The 25060-nt window shown below is 35.8% G+C and overlaps 4 protein-coding genes across 10 annotated transcripts; 2 read left to right on the top strand and 2 right to left on the bottom strand.

The window, feature by feature from the left end:
• Positions 1-116: 116 nt before the first annotated feature.
• Sec61alpha (SEC61 translocon subunit alpha) lies at positions 117-3618 on the bottom strand. Its single transcript, XM_012362885.2, has 8 exons — positions 3436-3618; positions 3176-3243; positions 2829-2894; positions 2534-2744; positions 2196-2453; positions 1909-2075; positions 1378-1767; positions 117-1296 (listed from the first exon to the last, which is right to left on the bottom strand). The coding sequence occupies exons 1-8, from the start codon at positions 3440-3442 to the stop codon at positions 1033-1035; spliced, it is 1431 nt and encodes a 476-aa protein (XP_012218308.1). The 5' UTR covers positions 3443-3618; the 3' UTR covers positions 117-1032.
• Positions 3619-5286: 1668 nt separating this feature from the next.
• On the top strand, positions 5287-10210 carry LOC105669773 (regucalcin). 3 transcript variants are annotated; one of them, XM_067350038.1, is made up of 6 exons: positions 5287-5444; positions 8531-8691; positions 8783-8992; positions 9084-9296; positions 9404-9516; positions 9849-10210. In XM_067350038.1, exons 1-6 carry the CDS (start codon positions 5368-5370, stop codon positions 10083-10085), a joined length of 1011 nt encoding a protein of 336 aa, XP_067206139.1. In that variant the 5' UTR covers positions 5287-5367; the 3' UTR covers positions 10086-10210. The 3 variants fall into 3 exon arrangements, with proteins under 3 accessions (XP_067206139.1, XP_067206215.1, XP_067206168.1); XM_067350114.1 differs by having other exon boundaries at positions 5301-5444; positions 8581-8691; XM_067350067.1 differs by lacking the exon at positions 5287-5444 and adding an exon at positions 7913-8062.
• Positions 9081-24839, bottom strand: LOC105669770 (calcineurin-binding protein cabin-1-like). Of its 5 annotated transcripts, none has more exons than XM_012362882.2 (20): positions 24658-24839; positions 21927-23485; positions 21702-21863; positions 21446-21631; positions 21234-21377; positions 20977-21157; positions 20779-20903; positions 20500-20692; positions 20255-20408; positions 20028-20175; positions 19197-19958; positions 18735-19110; positions 17910-18623; positions 17733-17834; positions 17375-17657; positions 16978-17231; positions 14909-15072; positions 14501-14771; positions 13723-13851; positions 9081-13649 (listed from the first exon to the last, which is right to left on the bottom strand). In XM_012362882.2, the coding sequence occupies exons 1-20, from the start codon at positions 24739-24741 to the stop codon at positions 11799-11801; spliced, it is 7842 nt and encodes a 2613-aa protein (XP_012218305.1). In that variant the 5' UTR covers positions 24742-24839; the 3' UTR covers positions 9081-11798. The 5 variants fall into 5 exon arrangements, with proteins under 5 accessions (XP_012218305.1, XP_067216687.1, XP_012218301.1 ...); XM_067360586.1 differs by having other exon boundaries at positions 17375-17651; XM_012362878.2 differs by having other exon boundaries at positions 17733-18623.
• On the top strand, positions 14635-17369 carry LOC136998095 (nucleoside hydrolase-like). Its single transcript, XM_067350155.1, has 6 exons — positions 14635-14760; positions 15404-15486; positions 15667-15871; positions 15984-16155; positions 16236-16471; positions 16556-17369. Exons 2-6 carry the CDS (start codon positions 15422-15424, stop codon positions 16853-16855), a joined length of 978 nt encoding a protein of 325 aa, XP_067206256.1. The 5' UTR covers positions 14635-14760; positions 15404-15421; the 3' UTR covers positions 16856-17369.
• Positions 24840-25060: the final 221 nt, after the last annotated feature.

The raw sequence follows: 25060 nt of genomic DNA, 5'->3' as shown, positions 1-25060 counted from the left end.
TTTATTTAGAATCAAAATGATGCGTGCATTAACTGATATAAAAATCTAATTTATGAGAGAAACGATCTGTACTATTTTGTAACATACGTTCCAGGATTATGAATATTGAGATTAAATATTTTCGCAGGTTTCATGTATTGAACACCATTAACAGTAAGTACATTTGGACATTTAGCGTTTTCTCTCTGTTACATTGATATTCTATAACAATAGTTATATCTCATGTATATCTTATAACAATCCTACGTATAAAGTAGAAAATGACAATCACACTGTATAAAATAGGAATGATCTTTACTCGAGTTTCCTTGTATACAATTATTTTGCTTGAAATATGTAACATATTACATACGCATGGATTCTTAATAATGATATAATGAATAATTATAATTCTCAACTAACTGTTTTCTGCTTATGGATATAGAAATTTGTTCTAAGACTCTTGCAGTATCACTCAATGATTTTGAGATGAGATTATGTATAGTACAGTAACAAAATGTGATGAAGCCTTCGGGGGAAAAAATGAACCAAGGAAGACGAAAAAAAATGTTTTAATATTTATAAAAGTTTATTCTCTCTAGCTTTCGTGTGTATGAGTGTGTGTGTGAAATATATATATATGTACTTAGAAGAGACAATTAGCTTTTATAAATGTTAAAACAAAATATATATATATATATGTACATACATATATATATACATATACATACACACACGTACACACATATATATAAAAATCGCACATATTTAACTTACCATCGATATTTGAGCCTTTCATTTTCTTTTTTGAAAAAGTATCACGGATGCTGTTATCTTTCGCGCAGAGTAACAATAATATACCGACGGTATAAGTTAAATATGCGCGACTTGGTATATAACGCGGAAAATCTTCAGCTGCGTGCCTTTTATCCCGTTTGTCATTTTGACAAACACACACACGCAACTGCCAGTCCGACTTATTTTATAATAAATTATTACTCAGTTCTTCAGAATTAAAAAACTTCACTTTTCAAGTCTATAGATATATTAAGTTTAGAAGAGTAACGTGCTCATGCCACCCATTTCACTTTGTTCCTTGACGAAGATCTCGAAGTATTGATATATAATTGTGACAGCGAGCAGAATACCAGTACCGGAACCGATTGCACCTAAAAAGTCTGCCAACACAGACAGGGCGCCGATACATAGTCCACCGAATGCCGCGGCGGTCGGGATATACCGATTCAATTCGCGGATCATAGAGTTATCTCTGTGGCCTCGCATAACCATCTGTTGTTCTCTCAGTTGTTTAGCAACCTGCAATGTCAATAATCAGTATTGTAAATTTTTTTTTTATTGGGAAGACTTGTAGTCTTGTAATGAATGCTGTCTACTAACATCCTTCGCCGAACTTCCCGACACCTCGATCCACGTCTTGGAGAAGAAGGCGCATGAGCCAAGCATGAAAAGAATGTAGAGTACAGCGTGTACAGGATCTTGAACAATATGGCCAACTGATTCCGGAGGTGATAAATAATAACACAATCCCCCGACTGGATATGATCTGGCAGGACCCCCGCCACCGATATCTGACCAAACGCCCAGTAAATTCACTATGAGATTTCCTTGGAACTTGACTGCCAACATCTGGGAAATGACGTATAAATTGGACACAAGAGCCGATTGCAAGATAATCGGAATATTGCTGGTGTAAAACAGTTTGATCGGATAGCTGCTGTATTGGCCGCGATATCTCGCAGACTTAATCGGAAGATCTACGCGGAAGCCCTGAAAATAAAATATCTCTTAGTATATGCATAATTAAAACATATACAAAAGAATAGTAGCTTAATAATATTAGTTAGAAAAAATTATATGATACACAATTAACAGATGGCGCAAATGCTTCTCGAACTATCGGCAATTTACCTGGAAGTAAATAACGATAGCAAACACTAGAATGGTAGCGAGAAGATTCATCAAATTTGGAAGATTTTGTCTGTAGAATGCTTCTCGAAGAGCACGGACTTTATCCTGTCTAGTAGCCAGCAGATGGAACAGAGCGATCACTGCTCCTTCAAATTCTGTACCACGACCTATTAGATACAGACAAAAAAAAAATGTAAACACTTTAATCGTCATATATATAATAAAATATATTAAAAGCAATATTTCTCAGTTTATGCAGTTTCTCTCTGACAATGCGAAGAACGTACCAGTGTTAACTGTGGCTGGTGAGAATGCTTTCCAAACAATAGTTTCGCAAATATTGGTGGCAATAAAGAGAGATATGCCACTTCCCAATCCATATCCTTTCTGAAGAAGCTCGTCCAACAGCAATACGATAAGACCAGCAACAAACAGCTGAATAATAATCAGGAGACAAACTCCAGCTCCAATTTCAGTTGGATCTCCGTACATACCGGTCATTACATAAACAATGGCTTGTCCAACAGTGATAACCATACCAAACACTAAAAGCAGTAAAGATAAATGTCATTTCAGTTGTGTTATATTAAAATTGCATTAGCAAATGGAATTTTAATACACTTACATTTCTGTGCACCATTAAATAATGCTCTGTCTTTTGGCGTATCACCGACTTCGATTATCTTAGCCCCATGCAGCAGCTGCATGATAAGACCAGAAGTAACAATTGGCGAGATACCCAACTCCATCAATGTTCCTCTGTTCGATGCGAGTATTACACGAATCCAATAGAACGGATCCGCACTGTCCGAAGACATGATTCCAAATAATGGAATCTGAAAGTCGTAAAATTATACATTTGTATTTATTCATAAAACTTCAAATTAGTTAGCAGATTTTCTATCTTGTATTAAACTTACCTGGCAACATACTAAGAAGATGAACAACGTGATTGCTGTCCATAGTACTTTTTCTCTGAACTGAATCTGCAGAATAATAATTAATAATTACAGTAAATTGACCATCACATGCTTGTGGAGAAAAAATTGTCACTGACAAAAACCGAATGAAGAAAATTTTACATTGTATGATAATGTTGCAGACGAGTGTATTACATGTCATAAACAGATGGTCATAAACAGATGGCGAGAAGTATGTCATTTTGTTACAGATTTCACGCGTGTCCAGAGTAATTGAAGAATTTGAGAAAAACGGTACACAAAACTGTAAATACAAGAGAGAGACGGAAATAGATGGTGCGTCTTACCTTTCGTTGCGGTTTCGCTATTTCCGGCAGTATGCTACAAAACGGTTTTATCACTTCAAGAAATTTGACTGAAACCACAAAAGAAAAGAGGATTTAGCGTATCTGGTGGCGGTGAGCTCGCATAGGAACGTATAAACAAGTTTCTTGCGTTTGTCACAATATGTTGTGCGCGCGAAAGAAGGTTACGCGTTGCAAGAGGTTACAATTGAATCTGAGTCAAAAGCCCTTTAATTCTGACTGTAAACGGCAAATATACTCACATCCCATCTTGCCGCGTTAATGTGACTGTTCTGAGCACTGTCGATCGAGTGACCTTCTTGCACAGAATCCAAGAGAATCAACACCGTCGTGAATAACGCCTCATACACCCGATGTAGGTTGAAACGCGTATGCTCGACTGGCAGAGCGTAGCGAGTCGTGGCTCAACTCGCCGACACGTATCAATATACGAATGTCACGTGATCTGATGATGTTGGCCGTCACGTCTCCGCTTGCTATGGCTTTTTGTAAAATGTTTCCGTCGCCGATGTTAGATGACGCGATCAGCATGAACGCGGTCGGTAATGATGCATAACTGTTTATCAATAATGTCACACTTCTAGCAAGAGAGTTGAACGGGTTGCATAGCAACAGGCTCGAGAAATTTATTTTCTGCGCGATAATATACATCGCTAATCGAATGTTGAATATAGAAACATTTAGTAAATTTGCATCAAAGTTCTGCTTCTTATTAGCAGAATTCATGTAAAACAGATTATTCGATGTCTAAAATAAAACAGAAGACTACCAAATCAACGCAAAGTACCTGTACTAGTTATAAATTAAGAATACTAAAAATATGAGATATAATTAAAATATATTAAAACTGTATAATAGTGCTGGTGCAAAAATAAATTTGATAAGATACAAATAATTGCCCGTTTATTCTTTTGTTTTAAATTTATTTAATCATTTAAGTATCAAGTTTTATTTTTTACGTCTGTAAAGTACAAGATTACAAGATAAGACAATGTCTAAACATTATCTTATCCATAATTTTGTTTGGTAAATAAGATTGCTTTGTAATATTTAACAATTAATGTAATTGGATAAATAATTCAAACAGTACATAATTATTGCCTAATATTTTAGAAATTGACAAAGAAATAGAAATATTAAATTATTTACATTTTTTATACTTTTTTTGCGTTACATAAATATATATAATTATTTTAGTTAACATTAACTATTAGCTAAAATTTTTTGCCAAAAAAAATTTAATTTATTTTTCTTTTATTGTACTCCTTAAAATTGTTTTAAACATTGTACAATTTCAAAAAAATTTGCGTAATGTTGCAATTTGTCACAATATAATAATAGCATTGTAGTTTGTACATAAAATATAACAATAATTTGCATGTAAATCTTTATCGGAAGCACTGTGTGTGAAATATCTAACAAATTACTTTATTAATATTGTGACTCGAATAATGCGTTACTTCATTTCCGTCTAGTGTTCGCATGATTGAATATACGTCAAGGATCGGTCAAGGATTCATACCTTACGTAGAGAAACGTTACGACCTATGTAACAAACGACTTGTTGTATTTGATTAATTTGTCATTTTTGTTATCTTAGTGTTATCTTAGTGTCTTGCTTCCATTTATACAGGTACACATACGTGTATGACTGTATATTATCTTTCATTAATGAGAATGTATTTCTATAACTCCGTTTCGTTGTGTTTTCTTCTATCTTTATTATACGTTGTAAGATATTTTTCAATTTGCACTTAATTCTTTCTCTGTTTCGTCCTTGTAACTTTCATTTACGACAAATGGTCGTGCAAAACATTTTTACCGTAATAAATTACCACAATCAATCCTCATAATCTTTTCCTGTCAAAGATTATCATCACTATGAGTATCGATCGCAATAAAAATGTCCCATTTTTGGTCACTTTTAGATAGACACAGGTGTTTTATGAATTTATGTATTATGAAAAATGGAACCAAGTAATGTATATTAATCAGCATTATGTTCATGTGTTTATTCATTATCTACGACAAAAAAACAAAGTAGAATCGATGCACGGATCGCCGAAGGTAGGAGCACCTATATATAAGAACCCATCGGCGTGCGTTTAAGTTTCATTCACTCTTTCCTGAGCCTATTCTGAAAGAACGTTTCCTTCGATAGCATACAAAGTGTCATGAGACGAGTAATTCACAAATACGTGTTGCTGGCGAGCGTTCTCGTCGCTCTTGTCCATGGTAGACGCCATGGCTGGTAAGTGAAAGGACATATCGTAATTAATAACTTTAAAAACCAGTTCTATATTCACGCGCCTTGCATTATGTAATATTTCTTTGCAATTATAGGAAAAATAAAAGTTGGGTTTTTACAAGATTACAAGTTTGAAATATTAGAAATAATATGATAGCAAAATATTGAATTGTGCTTGTTGTGTACGCGCGCGTATGTATGTGTGCAATTTTTTATAAGCTTTGTTTACTAAAAATATTACACACATATGGATATATACATATGTATGTATATATTTATCAAAATTTATATTAATTAAAATTGATTAAAATATAACTATTTCTTGTCTTTTTTTGGAGATAAAACTAAAAAGAAATGCAATCAGTTGAACTTGGATTATAATATTATAATTAAAAGTCTATTGAGTTAAATTAAATTTAAACGCGAAGCACAGCTCTTTAATTATGATAATAATTAAAAAATGTTTATGTTCCCATTGTATAGCTTTGCGATAAAATTCTGTACGACCATGATGTTACAAAATGTATTCTTCTTGTTACTTAGCATTTATCTCTATCGACTGGAAAAATATGCAGTAGGTCAAACAAAAATAATTAAAAGTTTTACACGTGTGTAATTTTGAGTCGATAGAGCTAAATGCTAACAAAGAATACATGAAATGAAGATTCAACAGATTTCTATACAAATCTTCTATACAAAAAGTTATCTTCCAGTAGCTTGTAAAAATTTTTCTCTTAGAATCTGACGTTATTTTCCACGATCGACCGTAATAGCATTTGCAGAATTTTTATGAATGTTGAAGATTTTCATTTTTATTTGATAGATGATAAAGTAATCTTTATCTTGCGTATTTTCTCTTCCACTTCCTTTGCATTGATATCATTATTTATATCTAATATTTTATTAAAAATTATTTTTTAGATTTGTATAGAAATCTATTGGATCTTCATTTCATGTATTCTTTGTTAGCACTCACCTCTATCGACTCGAAATTACACGCGTGTAAGATTTTAAATTATTTTTTTTACCTTCTGCATACCTTTCGAGTCGATAGAAGTAAGCGCTAAGTAACAAGCGTGACTAAATGAATCAGACAAGTGAGCTAGAATATTGTAGATCTTGTGTTTAAAAACTGCTTTTTGCAACTTTTTTTTTTTTTTCCATATTTGTTTCTAACAGTGGTCAATCAAGTAAGTTATTAGATAATGTTTTTTGAATAAAAAGTATTATTTTATATTTATTAAAAATATTACCATCTTGCGTGTTTTCTATTCTTTCGTATTGATGTCGTATGATATCGATATCGTATCGATATCATTATTTATATCTAATGTTTTATTAAAAATTATTTTTTACATTTGTATCCATCAGATTTTTATACAGATCTGTGGGATGTTCATTTTATGTATTCTTTGCAATATTCACATTTATAGATATTTTTGATGTTTCCATTATTGACACTACTTCCAAAAAAAAAGTCACAGTGGCATCACAATAGAGTCACAAGATTACTGAAAAATTGTGATGTCACTGTGACATTATTAGAAAGTTACAGTGATATCATTAATCACAGTCGTGGTGATATATATGACATAAAATGACATAAAATGACATAAAATGTCGCAGAAATGTTACAATAACGTTCCAAAAAGATTATAGAAACAGTATTCCGTCATTAGTTCGCTTGCCGCTATGTGACACGTGTGCTATCTATCTCGTATTTGTGCTATCCTCCTATTTTTAATTTTATATTTTCATTTTTGTTTCATTTCATATGATGTCAACGACATTACATCTGCGATAAAGCGGACATTTGCATGTCACCATGACTTTATTGTAATTTCATTATAATATATTTGAGCGTCACAGAGAAATATGATTAAGATATCAATGTGATTAATTTTGCTGTGGCGATATAAACAAAAAGTTTTAAAATATTTTATGTTTTTTATTAGAGAATATTTTGTCCTAAATCAAATTTATTTTATACAAATCACTACATAATTATCCATTTAAAAATGAAAAAATATATATAATATGCTAAAAACACAATATTTTTGCATGTGCAATATTACAAATTTTTATTATTAATATCGTACATGCATAAATACCACGTTTTATTATTTTCTCTTGTTTGCCTTTATAAATGTCTCATATAACAAATATTTTTTCTGTAATATTTTTCTGTTTGTACTACTGTAATCTATTTAACGTTTCGATATCATCGATTTCGATAGTGCGTTTTACAGTTGCTACAAATAAGTTATTTTTTTCCTTCATAATGTAACGTGAAGTGATAACCCTCTACCTTCTGATAGCGCAGCTTTATCGTATCAATTAAATAGCCGCCAGTGTCTCTTGTACCGCTTAGTACCAGTACATCATTGGAATGATTGGTAGTCTGAGCAATCATAGTGATTATTCTTCCCATCATTCAAGTTGACAATTCCATTCCCTTGAGTTGGTCCCTCTCGAACTAGCTGTTGCTGTCGCACACCCGCACTGTGAACTCGTCATTTTTTTTGTCGCTTCAACACTAGTCATTCAACTTTCAGTTGTTCAAATTTTCTAAATCCGGTATTCCATTTCAAAGAAGAGTGTACACTTATCGACACAATGACGTAAATATCGACTGAAATATTGTCTTATGTAATTTATTTTGATGAAATTCTTGTTATCATACTTGCGTTTTTTAAATTTTATTTTGTAAAAAAAACGGAATGCAAGTCAAGCAAACGTAAAGAAACAAAAGTGTAGAAAAATGTAAAAAAGTAATAAACAGATCTGCTTTTATTTGTATTCATCTGTAACTTTTTCTTTTTTTTTCTTTTCAATATTTACTTTATCTGAAATATGACACATTGTAGAAGTAAAGAAAAAAAAACAGACTTCGTGTTTTGTACTTTCGTATTACGTCGTCTTTTGTTTACATCGAATCTTATCAATAATACATTGGAATCAAGGAAAGCAGATTACATGCGCCTATGAAAACTAATTATTGACTATTAAGTCAATATAATTAGCTATAAGTTACACAAGCATATTTTCATATTAAGTACAATAATATGAGTGTTACTGTTTATTTATAGGGAACATAGAGTTAGTGTGAATAGAGTGACAGATGCTTTTGGCCTTTCAGAAGGCCCTCATTGGGATCAACGTACTCAAAAGTTGTACTTTGTCGATATAACCAATCAATATATACGTAGATTGGACCCCGCAACTGGAGAAGTAAACAGCGCCTACATAAGTAAGATGAGATTCATATAATGATACAATGATACAGTAATTGTTACATTTATAACATGAGTTAATGTTACCTGTTTAATAACACTTTTCAGAACATGGTCCTGTTGGAGTTGTTGTAACTGTGGACGATACTCCTGACAAACTTGTAGCAGGTTCTGGAAGAGATGTCATTCTTGTTTCTTGGGATGGAGATGAAAACGAAGCAAACACAACAATCGAAGTATTGTGTTCTGTCGACACTGATCGTAATCAAACAAGGATCAATGATGGAAAAGTTGATTCTCATGGAAGATTTTGGTTAGGTAAATTGAGAATGTCATGATCACTGTAACGTATTCTTTTCGTTCACAAAAGATATTGGTTGTATATCAACAAATTATATGTTTGACATAGGCACTATGGCTAATGAAGTCAATGGACAGGTATCTCCCAATGAAGGAACTTTATATCGCATTGATGACAAGCTTGAGCCTAAAACAGAAGTAACTCCTGTGTCAATCAGTAACGGATTAGCATGGGACAAAGAGGATAACAAATTTTATTATATTGATTCACCTACGCGTCAAGTTGTAGGATATGATTATGATCCACAAGCAGGAACAATATGTAAGAAGCTTTATTACACATTCTCTGCTGAAAATAAACAAAAGATACTATTTTAATTGAGGACTTTATTGGTGTGCAGTTTTTTTAATAGTTTTTTTATATTTCAGCTAATAAGAAGGTTATATTTGACTTGAACAAAACTGAGTTACAAGGAGTACCCGACGGAATGACTATAGATACAGATGGTAATCTTTGGGTAGCACTGTTTGGTGGTCATCATGTAAGTACACAAGATAACTAAGATAAAAGAGCATGAGAAATTATCTCTAATATTATTGTATAACTTCAAATAGCAAATTAGTATTTCATTGTGAATAAAATCAACTTTTGTTAAAATAAAAGTAACATTGTTATTTTTTTAAACAATAACTATCATAGTCATTTATATTATAATCGAATACTTTTTTTATCTGCAACCTCTGCTTGAAACATTTCTAAAATTAATATTTTTCTAAATATAGCATGCTTTAAATGTCTCACCTATAATTGATTAAATACACGATAAATAAATTTCAAAATTTATTAAAATGATGAAAATGTTTATCTATCTAGGTCATCCATGTAAATCCAAAAACAGGAAAACTACTGCGCAAAGTTAAGATTCCGGCTGAGAACGTAACCAGTGTCACATTTGGTGGACCGCTCCTTGAAACTTTGTATGTGACCACTTCCGGCTACAATTTAACTGCACAGCAGCGAAAAACCACTCCCTATGCTGGTGCTGTATTCGCACTGAAAGGTTTGGGAGCTCGTGGAATTCTTGCAAACTCATTTAAGATGAATCAATGAAAGCAGACAAAAAACTAACGTCAAAAAAATAACAGATCCTGAAAAATTACATGTTTGTGAATGTATATGTATTTGCATGTATTCTTAAATTTGATATTATGAAATAAAAACTTCAACAAGTACTACTTTTTTGCGTCTTATTAGTTCAGTAAGAAATTGTGCAACAAGTTTCAATCATTAGATCGATTAGAAATCATTATATAATATTATTAGCTATTACTTTTAAGTATGTCTGACAAAGCAGTTTTGTACAGCTTGTGAATAGTTGCTTGAAAAATAAATTGCATTGTAAGTGACGAGAGGAAACGGTAATATTAGCTGTTACTTTTAAGTATGTCTGACAAAGCAGTTTTGTACAGCTTGTGAATAGTTGCTTGAAAAATAAATTGCATTGTAAGTGACGAGAGGAAACGGTGAATTTCAATTCTGAATGTACCTTTAATGTGCAAAAAAGGTGAGTTACAAATTGTCTTTAGAAAACATTCAAATTTACTGATGCTTAATGAAGTTAATTACACTTGATTATTGTACATATAGATGAAAATCCCATTATCAAATATATGCGATAGAAAAATAATCTTTCCTTATGCAAAAATGCACGCTTTAGAATCACTGAGAAAGCAACATTTGTGTCTATGAATATGATTGTAAAATAATTAAAACTTTAATTGATGAGGGAAAGAGAGATGTACAGTTAATCAGAACTTTTTGTTACTAAATAATATCAAGTTTTTAAGATTATATAATTTCTGCCTTAACATATTGCATCGGTCAATGCTGCGCTTGTGATTGGTGCGACAGTTTTTGTTCTATTAATTGCGTTTAACCGGTTCTTAAACTTTTTCTCCATATAATCCGAATCTTTTTCTTTCTTTGTATTTTTTCAAGCTAAAGAGGATCCAAAATTGTAACCGAAATATTCTTTGTTTATTAACTGGTTAATAATTTTTGCGCTCTAACAATCGTGTTTTTGATTCTTATTGCCTTTCTGTCAGTTTGTTTGGAAGAATCACAGTATTTATAAATTTGGTTTCTCACAATGATATCGTTAGATGTATGTACATAGTAAATTTCTAATGTACATCCCTCTAAAAATCAAAATGGTTAAAAAATATTTTAATACGCAAAAATTTATGCTTCCCTATTATGTATATATATATATATATTAATTACTAATCAAAAGAAGTTAGTAAATATAATTAAATATGATTATTTAAGACGAACAGTCATCTTTGTATCGCAGCTGAAAAATTTTTTACAGTAAAGTATAAAACTTATATACAAAAAATACAAACATTTTTATCTGCGAAATAATTCTATAATTTATCTTAACAAATCTAAAAAAAAAAAAAAAAAAAAAAAAAGAAAAAGAAAAAAAAAACAAGTATATAAATTAGACATATCAACTTATTGCATTGGAGTTTTGCTACAAATCAAATAACATATTCTAACATATTAACATATTCGATTTTTATGCCTTGATTTAATGACTTGAGTCGAATTTTTATACGAAACATAAAACACAAAGCATAAAAGTTATCTGCCATCAAAGCGCTACCGCCGTTTCGGCTGTGTAACCCATTCCAATGCAAGGAGTTAATTTAGCGAATATGGCATTCTTGACTCGATATCAGGTATATATCTTAAAAAAAAAAAAAAACATTGCACCATTACGTCATATGCGCAAAATACATTCATCACTCATCACAATTCTTAATCGTCCAACGTTATAATTTCGACACTATCATTAGCCAGCTTGTCCGGTGCTTTCTTGCTCGGAACGTTAGCGGGCTTTCCCCTCGATATATCATAGATTGACATACAATCGGCGGTCGTTGGTGGGTTTCTCAAAGTTTCGGGAACCTTTTGCGGCACCACGCTCACGGAAGATGAAAGACTTTTCGCATAATCCATGCTCGGCTTCAACGGTGCCTTTTGCTGCGGTATTATTTCCAAATGCGTGTGCTGCTGCAGCTGCGACAGCACCGAGAGCGCCTCGACCGTGCTGCCTTGAGGGAACGTAGCCGGCAGTGAGCTCGGCGGCACGTCCATCGCCGCAGCTGTCGCCGTCGGTTTCGGCTTGGCAGCTTTCTTATAGGTGTGATACTTAGCGCTCGCGGTGGTCTTGATGACGCCGGGCTGCGGGCCGATGGCGCTGACCGAGATGCCGCTCAATTCCGGCGGTATAAAAGGCGGTTGCGACATCGCGGCGGTGCTCGCCGACGGTATCGTGCCCAGTAAGTTCGGAAAATTACCGGACATCGGCATAGGCATCACCGATGCTTTCGTCGTCAATTTCGGCTTCCTCGCGGGATGATTCGGCACGCTCGTGTGCGTCGAGTAAGGTCGCTGGGGATTCTTCTTCGATAACAGTTTGTGCTGTAACGACGTGCCGGAACGCGATACGTTGCCCAAGTTCATGGGCAACGCCTGTTGCTGTTTCATCATCACCGGCGCGCCTATGGGCGCGTGGGCGATCTGCGGCACGGCAGCGGCTGGATTCGTCGTCACGGTACTGCCACTGTTCTTCAAAGGAGAATACGAGAGCGGCGTGTTGTGCGCAGGTTGCGGTTCGGTCAGCGATTTCGAAACGCGTATCTGCGGCGCGCCCATCTGCTTCGGCGGGCTGCTCTTCACCTGCTGAACGATCGACGGCTTCAGCAGAGACACTTGCGCCGCCGCCGCCGCCGCTGCCGCCGCCGCCGCGTTCGTGGGCGCGTGTAACACCGACTTCGTCGGTGATATTTGAAGCGACTTCGGAATGTGAACGGGTAACGCCGGATCAGTCTGCGCGCTCGGCTGCTTACTGCTGGGTTTCGTCTTGTGATGAGGCGGCTGCTGCTGACCGCTCAACGAACTGCTCACTGGCGTTATCGATATATTGGGTCGATCTTTCGTCATCGACATGGTTGTGCTGGTCTTAGTTGCCGCTTGGTGATACATGGGTGCAGCAGGTCGTGAGGTTGACGCTGTCGAATTGCTCAAGCTCAGCAACTGTTGCACCGACATTGTCATAGGGTCCAAAGATCCTTTTCCTAAATTGCTCAAGTTACCGATAGTGCTTGTCGGGGTGTTAATATTTGAGCTGGATGTACTCATTGTCGAGGCCTGGCTGATGCCAGTTATAGTGGTGCAAGGATTGCTATTTAAGCTAGCTGGATTGGTCAACGACGATAGATTACTCTGATACTGCCGAAGGATGTCCTGATAGCTTCCTACTTGATTGAAGTAGCTCATAGCCGACAAAGGATCCATCATATTGCTACCGAGTCCGCTGGCAAGTAGAGCCGACAACATGTTTGCATCGACCAGAGGGTTCATGAAGTAAGGATTCATCAAAGAACGATTTGGTCCGGACGCACCCATGTAATTGGCCAAGTTATTCTTGGAACTGAATTGATTCATTACATTGCTACTCTGCTGCATGGCGTGCTGCAGGTATTTGTTGACGTTAGGTGGACGTCCTCTCGGACGTCCAGTGGTCGTTAGGTTTCTGTGTGGTTTGCGATTCTGCAGAGACATTTGCAGAGACGTTGTGCTCGCCGGTACTTGAGACGTTGGCGCCTGCGATAAAATTGTTTTCAATTAGATAATGATAGTACAGCAGCGGTGTTGATAATACACTGTGTTTATTTACCGGAATAGCAGTGGTGGTTGAAGGTAGCACGTGAGAGCTATTGCTGTTGTTAATCGATGCGATTTTATTTGCTTGTATTTGACGTTGGCAATATTTAATAGCGATCTCCAAAATATTTCCCTCCAAATTCTAAAACGTAGCAAGAGCGAAAATATAGTATTGGAATTATCGCAATTGCAATTTAACAATTAAAAAACTTTTTAAATCGTCTAAAATTATTATTCAAAACATGCAAAATAATTACTATAAAAAAGCTTTGTAAAAAATATAATCTCGATTCAAACAATATATACAATTTATATGTTACAGAGCTTTCCGCAAGTCCAAATTATTTCAAATTTATGTTATTTATAATTATTATTTTAAAAATAAGTTCTTCAATTGCACAAGAGTGAAAAATAATTCATAATTATTTAGTTGTTTTTTTTCTTGTCGTTCTTTCAAAAGAGGTTTTATTTGAATGACACGATGTGATAAGATTATCGTAATAAATATGCATTTTCAGCGTTAAAAGTGCTCTTTCATTCACTCTTTGAATACTCCTTAATAAATAGTAGTACTCAACATTTGTTCATCAATGAGTGAACATATTGGCAAATACAATTTATTGTTATCGTGCGAAGATAAGATCAGGTAATAAACTAAATATAAAATGTGCACAACATGATAATGAATATTTCTATTCAATTATATGCAAAGTGCAAATTACACAGACGGAAATAATTTCCATAATCGCATGAGTAATAAAAAAAATTACAAAGAGATTAAATATACTCACTTTATTCCCCGTATACATTTTGTATGTATCTGTTAGCAAGGTTGCAAATATTTGTACAGTTGATTCTTTACCCTGAAAATGTTTTTGAACAAGCTGATATGTTTCGTACACATCAAGCAATACTTGTGTTCTAGTATCAGTTCTGATTAGAGTGACACTATCTATTGTGCTTGTTGAGCCTATCGTCTGCACTCGACTCCTTAGCGACTGTTGACAAAGCGTCAGAGCCTGCCGAGATAATTGTTCTCTCTCGGAATCACGTAAGTATTTCCTAGATGCAAAAAGAAGATAATGTTAATATTATCTACCCTTTTCCACCGCATTTTCCTCTTTGCTCAGCTCAGCAAAATAATAATAAATGGAACTTGGATATATTTAAAAAAAATTTAATTACTCGATTAAACTTACTTGTCAGAATCCGGAATTTTCCCGAGCTGTATGCATAATTGCATCAACATTCGACTATCGTTACTTTCCTTTAATACTTGCATAAGCAACGTCACGCATTTCGACATGTGTGATGCAAAGCTTCCAGGTCTATCAATTTCGTTGACGGGTATATGCCACACTCCCTACAAATCACAAAATATTATACAGGGTGCTTCAAAATAACTCGATATTTTTGAAATGTCATATTCTTAAGCAATTTTTTCTTCAGCAAAATTTTATCCAAAGATTAGTTTGAGTTATAAAATAGTTAATTAGGAACACTATTCAATAATTCAAATTATAACTCAAAAACCTTAGTTTTCAGACAAAATTTTGCAAAAAGAAAAATCGTCTTAAAAACCGCTCAAGAATATGACATTTCAAGGACATCAAATTATTCTTAATCATCCATAGAAACGTTTACTTTAAAATCTGTTTAATATATCATATTAATTTCATGTATCGTAATTACAGATCAAATAATCAAGAAAAATGGCTGTAATTTATAGCATATATATAATTATAATATTACTGTATTTATGCTCTCTTGTCACCAGGTAAGAATTAAACAATTATTTATCTTTATCATCTTATAATCTAATTGATTGAACAAAAATATCATATACTTTATATTGTTGAAATAAATTAAAGTATTACGTCGATATTTTGGACATAATAAAATATTTAAATACACAATAGAATAATTAACATTAAAAGTTTTTTTAAATCATAAAAAGGCACTGCAATACTGCGCCGACAAAGATGATAATAGATACAGATGCCGGAGGGGATGATGCTTTAGCAATAATGTTGGCTCTCATGCGTGAAGCTAAGACTCACGACATCGAAGTTTTAGCTATAACTTGCACGTATGGTAACACATATGTCGAAAATGTGATACAAAATGTGTTAAAAACTTTGACGATTGCCAATAGAAGCGACGTAAGTACTTAACAATCAAATGCTTTCGATACATGTCTAGACTTTTACAATTTACAACATTTCAAAGAAATTTTATTGTATGTAATAATAAAAATTTTGTAAAATTTGATAGATACCTGTCTACAGAGGATCTGACAAACCATTAATAAATAATTATGAACCTAGCGATTATTACGGTACTAATGGATTTGGAGATTTTGATTTTTCTCGAAACATAACTGCAAAGCTGAATACAACACAGAATGCTTCCGCGTTACTTGTAGATTTAGTGAAGCAATATCCAGGTACAATCGCTCATATTTTAAAAAAACTGTCCGTAATATTAACTTTTTCATATATATATGTTGTAATATTTTGTTTTCAGATGAAATAGTTATAGTCAGTCTTGGACCTCTGACAAATGTTGCCAGGGCAATTATGTTGGAATCCCGTTTCCTGTATTTTGTAAAACAACATGTAATAATGGGAGCAAGTATTAATTTGGACTCGGAATTCAATTTTAAACAAGATCCAGAAGGTAATTTGATTGCGTTCAATGATACTAATAAACCCAGCCTTGTAATTCCAAAAGAAGCAGTGCACAGTGTCTCTATTTCAAAGGTAATATTTTGCAATATCTAAAAGCATATAAGTTATATCGATCGCTGAATAATATCTCTATAACTCTGTATATTATTTGAACAGGAGGAATATAGAGATCTCTTCGCTAGTTTGAATCAATCTATCGCAAGCTTTTTGTATCAAGCTGAAAAACTAGGTGTAGAAAAGGCAGAATATTGGGAACCATCAGACGGCATAGCCATGGCAATTGCGCTACAACCGGAAATAACAACGGAATCGATTGAAACCAATTTGAAGCCGATAATTATGGGTGACAGAAGAGGTGCGGTTGAGATAGATTCCACGAAGAAACATAATGCAAAAGTTGTGAAAAATTACAACGTGACTGCGTTTAAAAACTTAATACTTGAATACTTATCTTAATAATTACTTGTTACTTAAATCAAATTGTGAAATTATTGTTGTATTATTCTTAATTTTTAATCTTGCGTCATATTGAATATACATCTATTATTCTACGCATATACAATTATAAAAACACTCACATTAAAAAAGTTGGTGCTCCTCCTCTCAGCGAAAAGTCCTTGAAAAGTTTGTCCAGGGTAGAATTGACAAGTGTACGTCCCTAATAAGAGATTCTTGCACTTCGCGGTATCCTTTGCCTTCTTGTTATTAAAGAAGAAGTGTGAAAGTCTGTAAAAGGACTTGTGATGCTCTGTAAATCTCAATACACACTGTTCCAAACCAGCTAAGCAATACGCGATTAACGTGGCCACTTCTTCCTCCGGCATCTGTTCTTCTGGAATTTTAAAATGTAAATGTCAAACGCAAGACGCGCGATAACCTTTTCATTGCACTTTATTGAAACATTGTGTACGCAAACAATAATAGAAGTAATTTTTCATATTGTCAATGAAAATAAAAAGCAATCCTATAATTTACCGCTTTTTATATTGTCGGTATCCTTTTTCTTCTTATCGGCGTCGCTGTCCACGGATTCGCTGTCGCTATCACTGGTGCTGTCAGTGTCGGAGCTGTCGTCGCTACTGGTAGAATCCTCGCTACTACTAGAACTAGAATTGTTCGTCTCCGTGGTCGTAGTTGTGGTTTGCGTAGTCGTGGTGCTTTCCTGAGAGCCTCTTCTACTCAGAGTCGCTTCTTCATTTGCGTTAGTTTGTGTCTTTTTCTTCTCCGGTATCTTGTCTTTACAATTTTTTTCCTGCAACTTAAAATAATCACGTTGCTTGGGTTATCTGAAAGCATACGCAGAGAAGGAAAAGAAAAGATCGGATAAACGTACAGTAGGTTGTAAGTCTTCGTTCTGCAGCCATTTGCCATCGAATCTTCTGGTGTCCTCGTCATCCGCCGAAGACTGCTGTGTTTCCTGGCTAATCTCCATTGCCTGTTTCATGAGAGCATCCATTAAATCTTGTACATTGTCAGACTTTCGTTCGGGATCAATTGTCGTTATATTTACTGAGCCTTTCTTGTTCTCCTCTGTTTTTGTCAACGGCTTGGCTTTGTCAGCACTCTTATTTTCTATCTTCTTTTTCTGCAATCTCGGCTCGTTACTCTCATCACTAGACAGAGTGATGAGTACCTCATCGCCGCTCGTTTTCTCCTTTTGCGACACCATATCGCAAACTTTAGTGATTAAATCGTCTATTAAAGCTACGACATCCTGCATTAATTGCAAGTGCGAAACGCTACTCAATTTTATTCTCTTTGTATTGTCGCTCGACAGTTCGTCAGGAAGTCTCTTGCGATTTTCGGACTTTCCTGGCTCTGTAAACTTAATATCTGAAGTTTTATTCGATCTATCTACAATTTCTATCTCTTCGATACTATTTGAGCGTTGACATACTGCTACTGTATTCTTATTCGTATCGGCTGCACTGTCGGATTCCTTCCACGTACTCTTCTCAACGTCGGCGTTCTCTTCCTTTTTCTTCTCGTTGAGTTTAGACTGATACTTCATGAAGGGCCCCTCCGAGCAATTTTTCAAATGCCAAAGAAACAACTGACCCAATGACTTCTTCAGCGGCTTTCCTTCATGCTGCTCCAAATATTTCAGTATACTCGCATGAATGCGATAATGAACCTCTAGCGCCTCTATAGATAAATTCTGTGGACTTTTGTGGCTTATTCTACGTGGATATTGAGCGTTATTCTCATATAACAATTCACTAGCCTGAAATTCAATAGCGATACTGTTGTATTATACAATTTATATCACGTGTGCATACATACGCTCGCGTATGCGTGCGTAAAAGAAAAAAATATATGTAGACAAATAATTGACCTTTGCGTAATGTTCCAAGAACACAGGAGGATCTTGATTCTTTTTCTCCGCAACTTTACCCAGCATATATTGATAGAGCCATCTCTCATCGTGCTGTATAGTTGGTTCCTCGATAGTCTGACATATCCGATTTGCAGATTCGAAGCACTGATCCGCAATTTCCAGCATCTCCTCCTTTCTGGTTTCTAGAATTTCAAATCTCTCCATGCTCAATGTGTCGGTTTCTTGCTTGAGCAATCGCGAACAAAACGAATGAACCATATAAACAAAATTCCCATACTCGGTCCAAATTACGGAATGGCCAGGCGCCAGCTCAATGGCGTGCTGATAACTCGATTGCGCCGTTTTTGCCTTGTTCAGAAACTTATCTTTTCCTCTAAATATCGAAACGGGAGAGAGAAATAAATACACAGACGATTCAGAAAGGCATCTCGGAAGCGAAATTAAGAAACTGATACTTACATAGGTCTGTAGCTGTTCAACCAATTCTCTATTATGCTGCCTGTCGCCATGGCTAGACCTGCCCAGGAATTCAGACCCCTTGGATATAAGCACAAGTCTAGTAGATAATACCGACTGGCCTGTTCCCACTTGTTGTTCTTGAAATAAAAGTCACCCATTAAATAGTAAATAGTACATGTCGCATGCGGCAAGGCTTTCGTCACGCTCGGCATTTTTTCTTTCGTGCCGAGTATGTACGCCGTCATTTCGTCTACTATCTGATTCGGATCACTCTCCTGCGGAACCAATCTGATCACCCTCTTGAACAGCATCTCCGTGTCCATGCTGATGGAAAGAATTCTAGGCGACTGAAAGTTGGGCAGTTGCTTCGGCTTGTAAAAGTCGAACAGCAGCTGCGCGCCCTCCCAGGTTAATTCCATCTGTGGTACTCCGTGATCCTGCAGATACTTCCGCTTTGTGCTCACCTTGTTCGGATGACCATAAAGGCAGAAGAATATCTGTTCCAGATATTTCGTCAGTCTATTCTTGATAGACGCGTACTGCGGCGTCTCGAGTTGCGGTATAATAAGATTCATGATGAAGAACAGGAGCTTCGCTTCGTTGAAGCAGCACCACGAGTGTCGACCGATGAATTCATGGGCAGTGAACAGAATCATGATGGACGGTGGAATGCCGTCGTCCTCATCATCCGATTCGGAGTGATGAGAGCTGTGCAATTTATTCTTATAGGATTCAGCCTTTGCTCTCTCCTTGTCCTCCTCGCTGTTGACAAATCGATTTCGCATTGTGATTGCATGGTAACAATGTATATTTTTTTTACCGCAAACTTACTATTGTAGAATGTAGTGCAGCAGGATCCAGGGTAGAACGGTCTCCAGAGGCATCTCCACAGCGTTCTCCGGTACGTCCAATTGATGGCAAACGATGTGAACTAAATTTTGCACCAACCTCGTCAGACGAGACTCCGGCAGATATTTCACTGGGAATTAAGAAGGTAAAGAGGGCGATGTCACACCGCGAGTCTCTTTTTTTTTACTTGTTTTGCGACGTGATCTTACCGACAAATACGCTGACTTGGATTGTACAAGCTTCCAATTTTTCAAGTGCCGTTACCGTCGAACTCGTCCATTTCTTCTGTTCCGCTTCATCAGAGCAGCTCAAGTAATTTTGCCAGGACTCGTTGAGACAAGCTTCTGCCCAGACGTAACATTCCTAAGAGTTTAGAATCCTCTTGAAAGTCTAGCGTTTCCCAATGCACAATATGCTATACATTTGTCATCAAAATATTAGCGACAAGTGTTACCTCGTATTGTTGAAGCTGCCATAAGCTGTCGAGTAGCATGACTAATTGTCGAACTCTGTCAACGATGTTTTCATTGGTTACCAACAATTTGTGCCTCTGCTTGGCGAACTTGAAAGTGTCCTGTAGAATGCAAGACAGTTCCATATATTTCTTCTCGTCGTACAAATGTTGGATTTCGCCTAATTTTTGACCCCTGTATTGACGTGTAATTACAAATTGTATTATCGTTGGAATATTTACTTCAATACACAAAATATGATATAATAATATTGAAAATACCTTTGAATTGATGTAAGTTTTCTCTTTACAAGTTTGGCACTAATTTGAGAATTATTGTTACAATTTAAAAGTGTGATGCATGGATTTAAGCTTCTGCTCTCCATTTCTTGCAGACGATGCAACAACTGAAAATTTATATCTACAGTTCATAACAATGTCGAGTGCTTCCGCGCTCAAAGTTGAACAAAAATTTCTTACCAGTTCTAGCGTCTCTATTACTACATCTATATCACCTTGACACAAAAAGATATTAGCTTTGAGCCACAAAATTCTTAGTAAAGTATATAAATTTTCCTCGTGTAGAAGATCCTGTCTAACACTTGTGAATATTATGTGTCCTAATTCCTCTGCTGGCATCCCAGTACCAAGTTTATCTAACCTGCAACATCAGTTTTATACAAGTTTTTTCTACCAACAATGTAAAGTTAATAAAAGAAAGATTACTAGACGCTTACGTTGAACTTGATAAAGTGTCAGATTTATTGTCTAACCATTTATCTGTGTGAAGCTCCCCGAATAACAATGTCATTTCGGTATCTAACTTTAGAGTTTTGTCACTAACGTCCTCATCAAGCGGTGACAAATGTGGAATATGTTGCCTGACGAAAAGTTGTAACTGTAAAATCTGCTCGCAACAGCACAATGAATAATTTTTATTCACACTCACCTCATAAAAATGTACGCTTGTACATAAACATCTGACATTCCCTTTGGCCATTCCTGATTCCATTTAGTGCATAGAAATTCCGCAAATTTAGCGAGAATTATCATTAAATTACTTTTGCCGCTATGCTCATTTATAAATGCATCCACATCAGTATTTTCTGCTTCTGTCTCAAAGTATTTCTGCTGTCTTTTGTTGCAAATATTAGATTAATAACATTTCTCATATTCTTACTAAAGATTGAATTCTTGACAAATACCTCGAGTCAGGGCTTGGTGATTTGGAACTTTCCGAGCTCTTGAAGGCTTCCGTATTACGATTTCTCTCCTGGTTTGCAAATAACTGATACATATCCATAGTGTCCATAGAATCATCCGGATTGCGAGTCGCGTCATCTTTAGTCAATCTTACTGTATCGGATCTGTTTAGAAAAATTATATTTTACATTTTCAAACTAAAATATATCATTATTTCATATACTTACAACAAACTACTAGGAAACAGTCTTTTAAGTGTTTCCTCTAACTGAACATCGTCCCTTTCTGCCTCCCTTCTATTCGAACCTCTGACTCTGGCGGATCGTCTCATGCTACTGCAACTCCAAGCCCATTGTTGCAAGAAACACAACGCGCTTCTGCGCCTCTTCTTCACCTTCTGTCCTTCTTCCTTTCCGTCGGTTTTCTCGGAGTGAGTTTTATCGTCTGTTTTATTCGTTGCATCGTTCGCTTTCTCGGCACCTTTTTCCGAAACTTTGTCACTCGATTTATCACTTTCCTTGTCGCTGGATTTCTCGTTGGGCGCTCCGTTATCCATGCTGTAAACATCGTCTGTGACTTTGTCACTCTCCAATTTGTCAGCATTCGCGTCTGTTTCAGATTGCATATGTTCCTCCGAATCCATGTTCTTTGTCTCACTTTGTTCTTCGCACTGTAAACCATCTGTGTCAGACATTCTTAATGGATCTTCATCCTCAATTATTTGCACGTCGGTTGAACATGACTTTTTGTCATCTTCAGTTTCAACTTCCATCGCGATATCGGAGGCTGTGTTAAAAGCCTGATTGTCATCTGATATTTCACAATCTTCTGCTTCAAGTTTAACAGATTTATTGATATCGTTTTCCACATTCGGAGCTGAATCCTGCATATTCTGTTCATCTATTTCCATAACATTACTTTCTTCGATTTCGCATTCATTGTTCGCAACTGTATTCTTGTCATCAAATTTTTGAACCGATAATACAATTCTACTAACAAAGTTCAAATCGTTTTCACTTATATACCTATGCATGTCTACTAGGCTTTCACCAAGAGCCAGCCATGTGTAGTTTGTTAAAGGCATTCTTAAGGTCAATTCTGGCAATGGTTTTGGCTTAAAGTCTGCTTTACAAGCCTCCGCCCATTTTACAGAAATCTCTTTTGCGTCTGCTAACAACTTGTCACCTAACACATGATCATATTCGGTATCTAAAGGTGGATCTAATTGCCAATCACTATTGTACAGTTTGTAACACTCTTCCAGGCATGGAATGTCTTTGAATATCCTGTCACGAAAAGCAAGTCCCTTGACATAATTGGGATCCTTTTCCAATGCCACGGAAATATATAACAGACAGTTCATATAATCAGGAACGGCATATAAGGCAGTTATTAAATTGTCCAAACAGGGCCAGTGATTGGAATTACACTTTAGACCTTGCTTGAAAGACGAACAAGCTAATTCTAAATTAGAAATCTTTATCGCTAATGTACCGATTCTATGCCACAGCGTTACGTCGGAATCATCCAAGTTTGCAGCTTCCCAATAATTCTCGATGGCGTCCACATAATTCTCACAAGCTGCTTGAATGGCACCAATGTTTTTGAAGCAGGAATATTTCAACGTTAACATTGGTCTGGATCTGCCATCTGGTACTTGGGGCTTCTCTACCTCGTCCAACAATTCAGTCTCCAAAAGATTCTTAAAAGTAACCAATGCGTCCTCTCGCTTATTCTCCTTCAATAATTCTAAGGCCTTGTTGTATTCCGTTAATGCTATTTGTTCCTGAAAAAAATTATCCAGTGTTAAAGAACGTATATACAGTATAACTTTAAATATCTAATGTTCGCGTGTATGTAAATTAATTTATGATTTTCAATATACATTTTTGGTAATTATGCAGAATAGCCACGTCACCTCCGATTTTGACCTAACTGGTCTCATTCGATGCGTTTTTTTTTTTAAAAAAACTTTTTCCTTTTACTAAAATGTCGCTCTGTCCCAGGGGACGAGATATTAAGCGTCAAAGTTGACGACTTTTCAGGTTAGAAAACCTGTCACTTTGACGAATTATAGCGATGTGAGCATACGCTGCGGTCAGGCGCGCATGCGTTGTAACAGAATTGTGCGCGGATAATCATAAATTGCAAGTCGCAAACCCATATAAAACAGTATAATTATGGACCTTGCTTTGCGTAGACACAGGGTATTCCGCCCCCCGCAGGGGGGGCGGAATACCCTGTGTAAAATAAAAATAATAAAACTTTCGTGCGTATTCCAGAGCGACATAGATTGCTTAATGTATCAAACTAGCTTTAGCATTATATATTTTTGTGCAATCCAAACTAGCTTTAGCATAGCTAGTTTGGATTGCACAAAAATATATAATGCTAAAGCTAGTTTGATACATTAAGCAATCTATGTCGCTCTGGAATACGCACGAAAGTTTTATTATTTTTATTTTACACAGGGGGTCCGCCCCCCCGCAGGGGGGGCGGAATACCCTGTGTCTACGCAAAGCAAGATCCATAATTATACTATTTTATATGGGTTTGCGACTTGCAATTAATGATTATCGGAAATATATTTTATACTTCGCGCACAATTCTGTTACATCGCATGCGCGCCTGACCGCAGCGTATGCTCACATCGCTATAATTCGTCAAAGTGACAAGTTTTCTAACCTGAAAAGTCGTCAACTTTGACGCTTAATATCTCGTCTCCTGGGACAGAGCGACATTTTAGTGAAAGGAAAAAGTTTTTTAAAAAAAAAAAAACGCATCGAATGAGACCAGTTGGGTCAAAATCGGAGGTGACGTGGGTATTCTGCATAATTACCACATTTTTATATGATCTAGAACTGAATATATATATTGATAATTTATGTATTTACGCGAATTTTTGAAGATATTTATAGGTTACGCGAAGATAGAAAGATAAATACTTCTGACGATTACCTGCGCTTCCTTTGTGATCGTAGGCACATCCTCCTCCTCGCTTTCCTCGCTCGACTCTTCGTTGAGTGCCGATATTTTAATCATTTTGCCTGGTGCAATATCAATGCCTGCATACAAAACATCAACAAATCAACCGGTTTTTTTCACAGAATGCCATGCCATTTGCATGCCATTAAACCATCGAACCAGACAAGATAAGCAACATCTGTTGAAGATGCTTTGACTTGAATCTGTCGTTCTACGTACCAATAAGAAAATTTGTTTTCTAGGGATTGTTGGACTATGTAGTATGAATCACTGAAATATACGGTGCTTTCCATCAACGTACACAGACGGCACTGTGTTACACAGTGTCCACTTTCGAGCGTTCCAACAACGACACGATATGACACTACGCGACACG

The sequence above is a fragment of the Linepithema humile genome, chromosome 1, assembly GCF_040581485.1.
Source record: "Linepithema humile isolate Giens D197 chromosome 1, Lhum_UNIL_v1.0, whole genome shotgun sequence".
Classification (NCBI taxonomy): Eukaryota; Metazoa; Arthropoda; class Insecta; order Hymenoptera; family Formicidae; genus Linepithema; species Linepithema humile.
This window is presented reverse-complemented; position numbering and strand designations above follow the sequence as displayed.

Excerpts from the sequence above, each read along its gene's own strand:
- Sec61alpha (XM_012362885.2), bottom strand. Across the intron at positions 2,895-3,175 it reads TAGCGAAACCGCAACGAAAG|ATTCAGTTCAGAGAAAAAGT; the intron begins GTAAGACGCACC and ends ATTATTCTGCAG. Across the intron at positions 2,745-2,828 it reads TCTTCTTAGTATGTTGCCAG|ATTCCATTATTTGGAATCAT; the intron begins GTAAGTTTAATA and ends TACGACTTTCAG.
- LOC105669773 (XM_067350038.1), top strand. The coding sequence starts at position 5,368 with ATGAGACGAGTAATTCACAAATACGTGTTGCTGGCGAGCGTTCTCGTC. Across the intron at positions 5,445-8,530 it reads CATGGTAGACGCCATGGCTG|GGAACATAGAGTTAGTGTGA; the intron begins GTAAGTGAAAGG and ends GTTTATTTATAG. Across the intron at positions 8,993-9,083 it reads TCATGGAAGATTTTGGTTAG|GCACTATGGCTAATGAAGTC; the intron begins GTAAATTGAGAA and ends TGTTTGACATAG.
- LOC136998095 (XM_067350155.1), top strand. The coding sequence starts at position 15,422 with ATGGCTGTAATTTATAGCATATATATAATTATAATATTACTGTATTTA. Across the intron at positions 15,487-15,666 it reads TTATGCTCTCTTGTCACCAG|GCACTGCAATACTGCGCCGA; the intron begins GTAAGAATTAAA and ends AATCATAAAAAG. Across the intron at positions 16,472-16,555 it reads ACAGTGTCTCTATTTCAAAG|GAGGAATATAGAGATCTCTT; the intron begins GTAATATTTTGC and ends TTATTTGAACAG.
- LOC105669770 (XM_012362878.2), bottom strand. The coding sequence starts at position 24,741 with ATGATTAAAATATCGGCACTCAACGAAGAGTCGAGCGAGGAAAGCGAG. Across the intron at positions 20,904-20,976 it reads TAATAGAGACGCTAGAACTG|TTGTTGCATCGTCTGCAAGA; the intron begins GTAAGAAATTTT and ends ATAAATTTTCAG. Across the intron at positions 19,111-19,196 it reads TTGAACAGCTACAGACCTAT|AGGAAAAGATAAGTTTCTGA; the intron begins GTAAGTATCAGT and ends TTCGATATTTAG.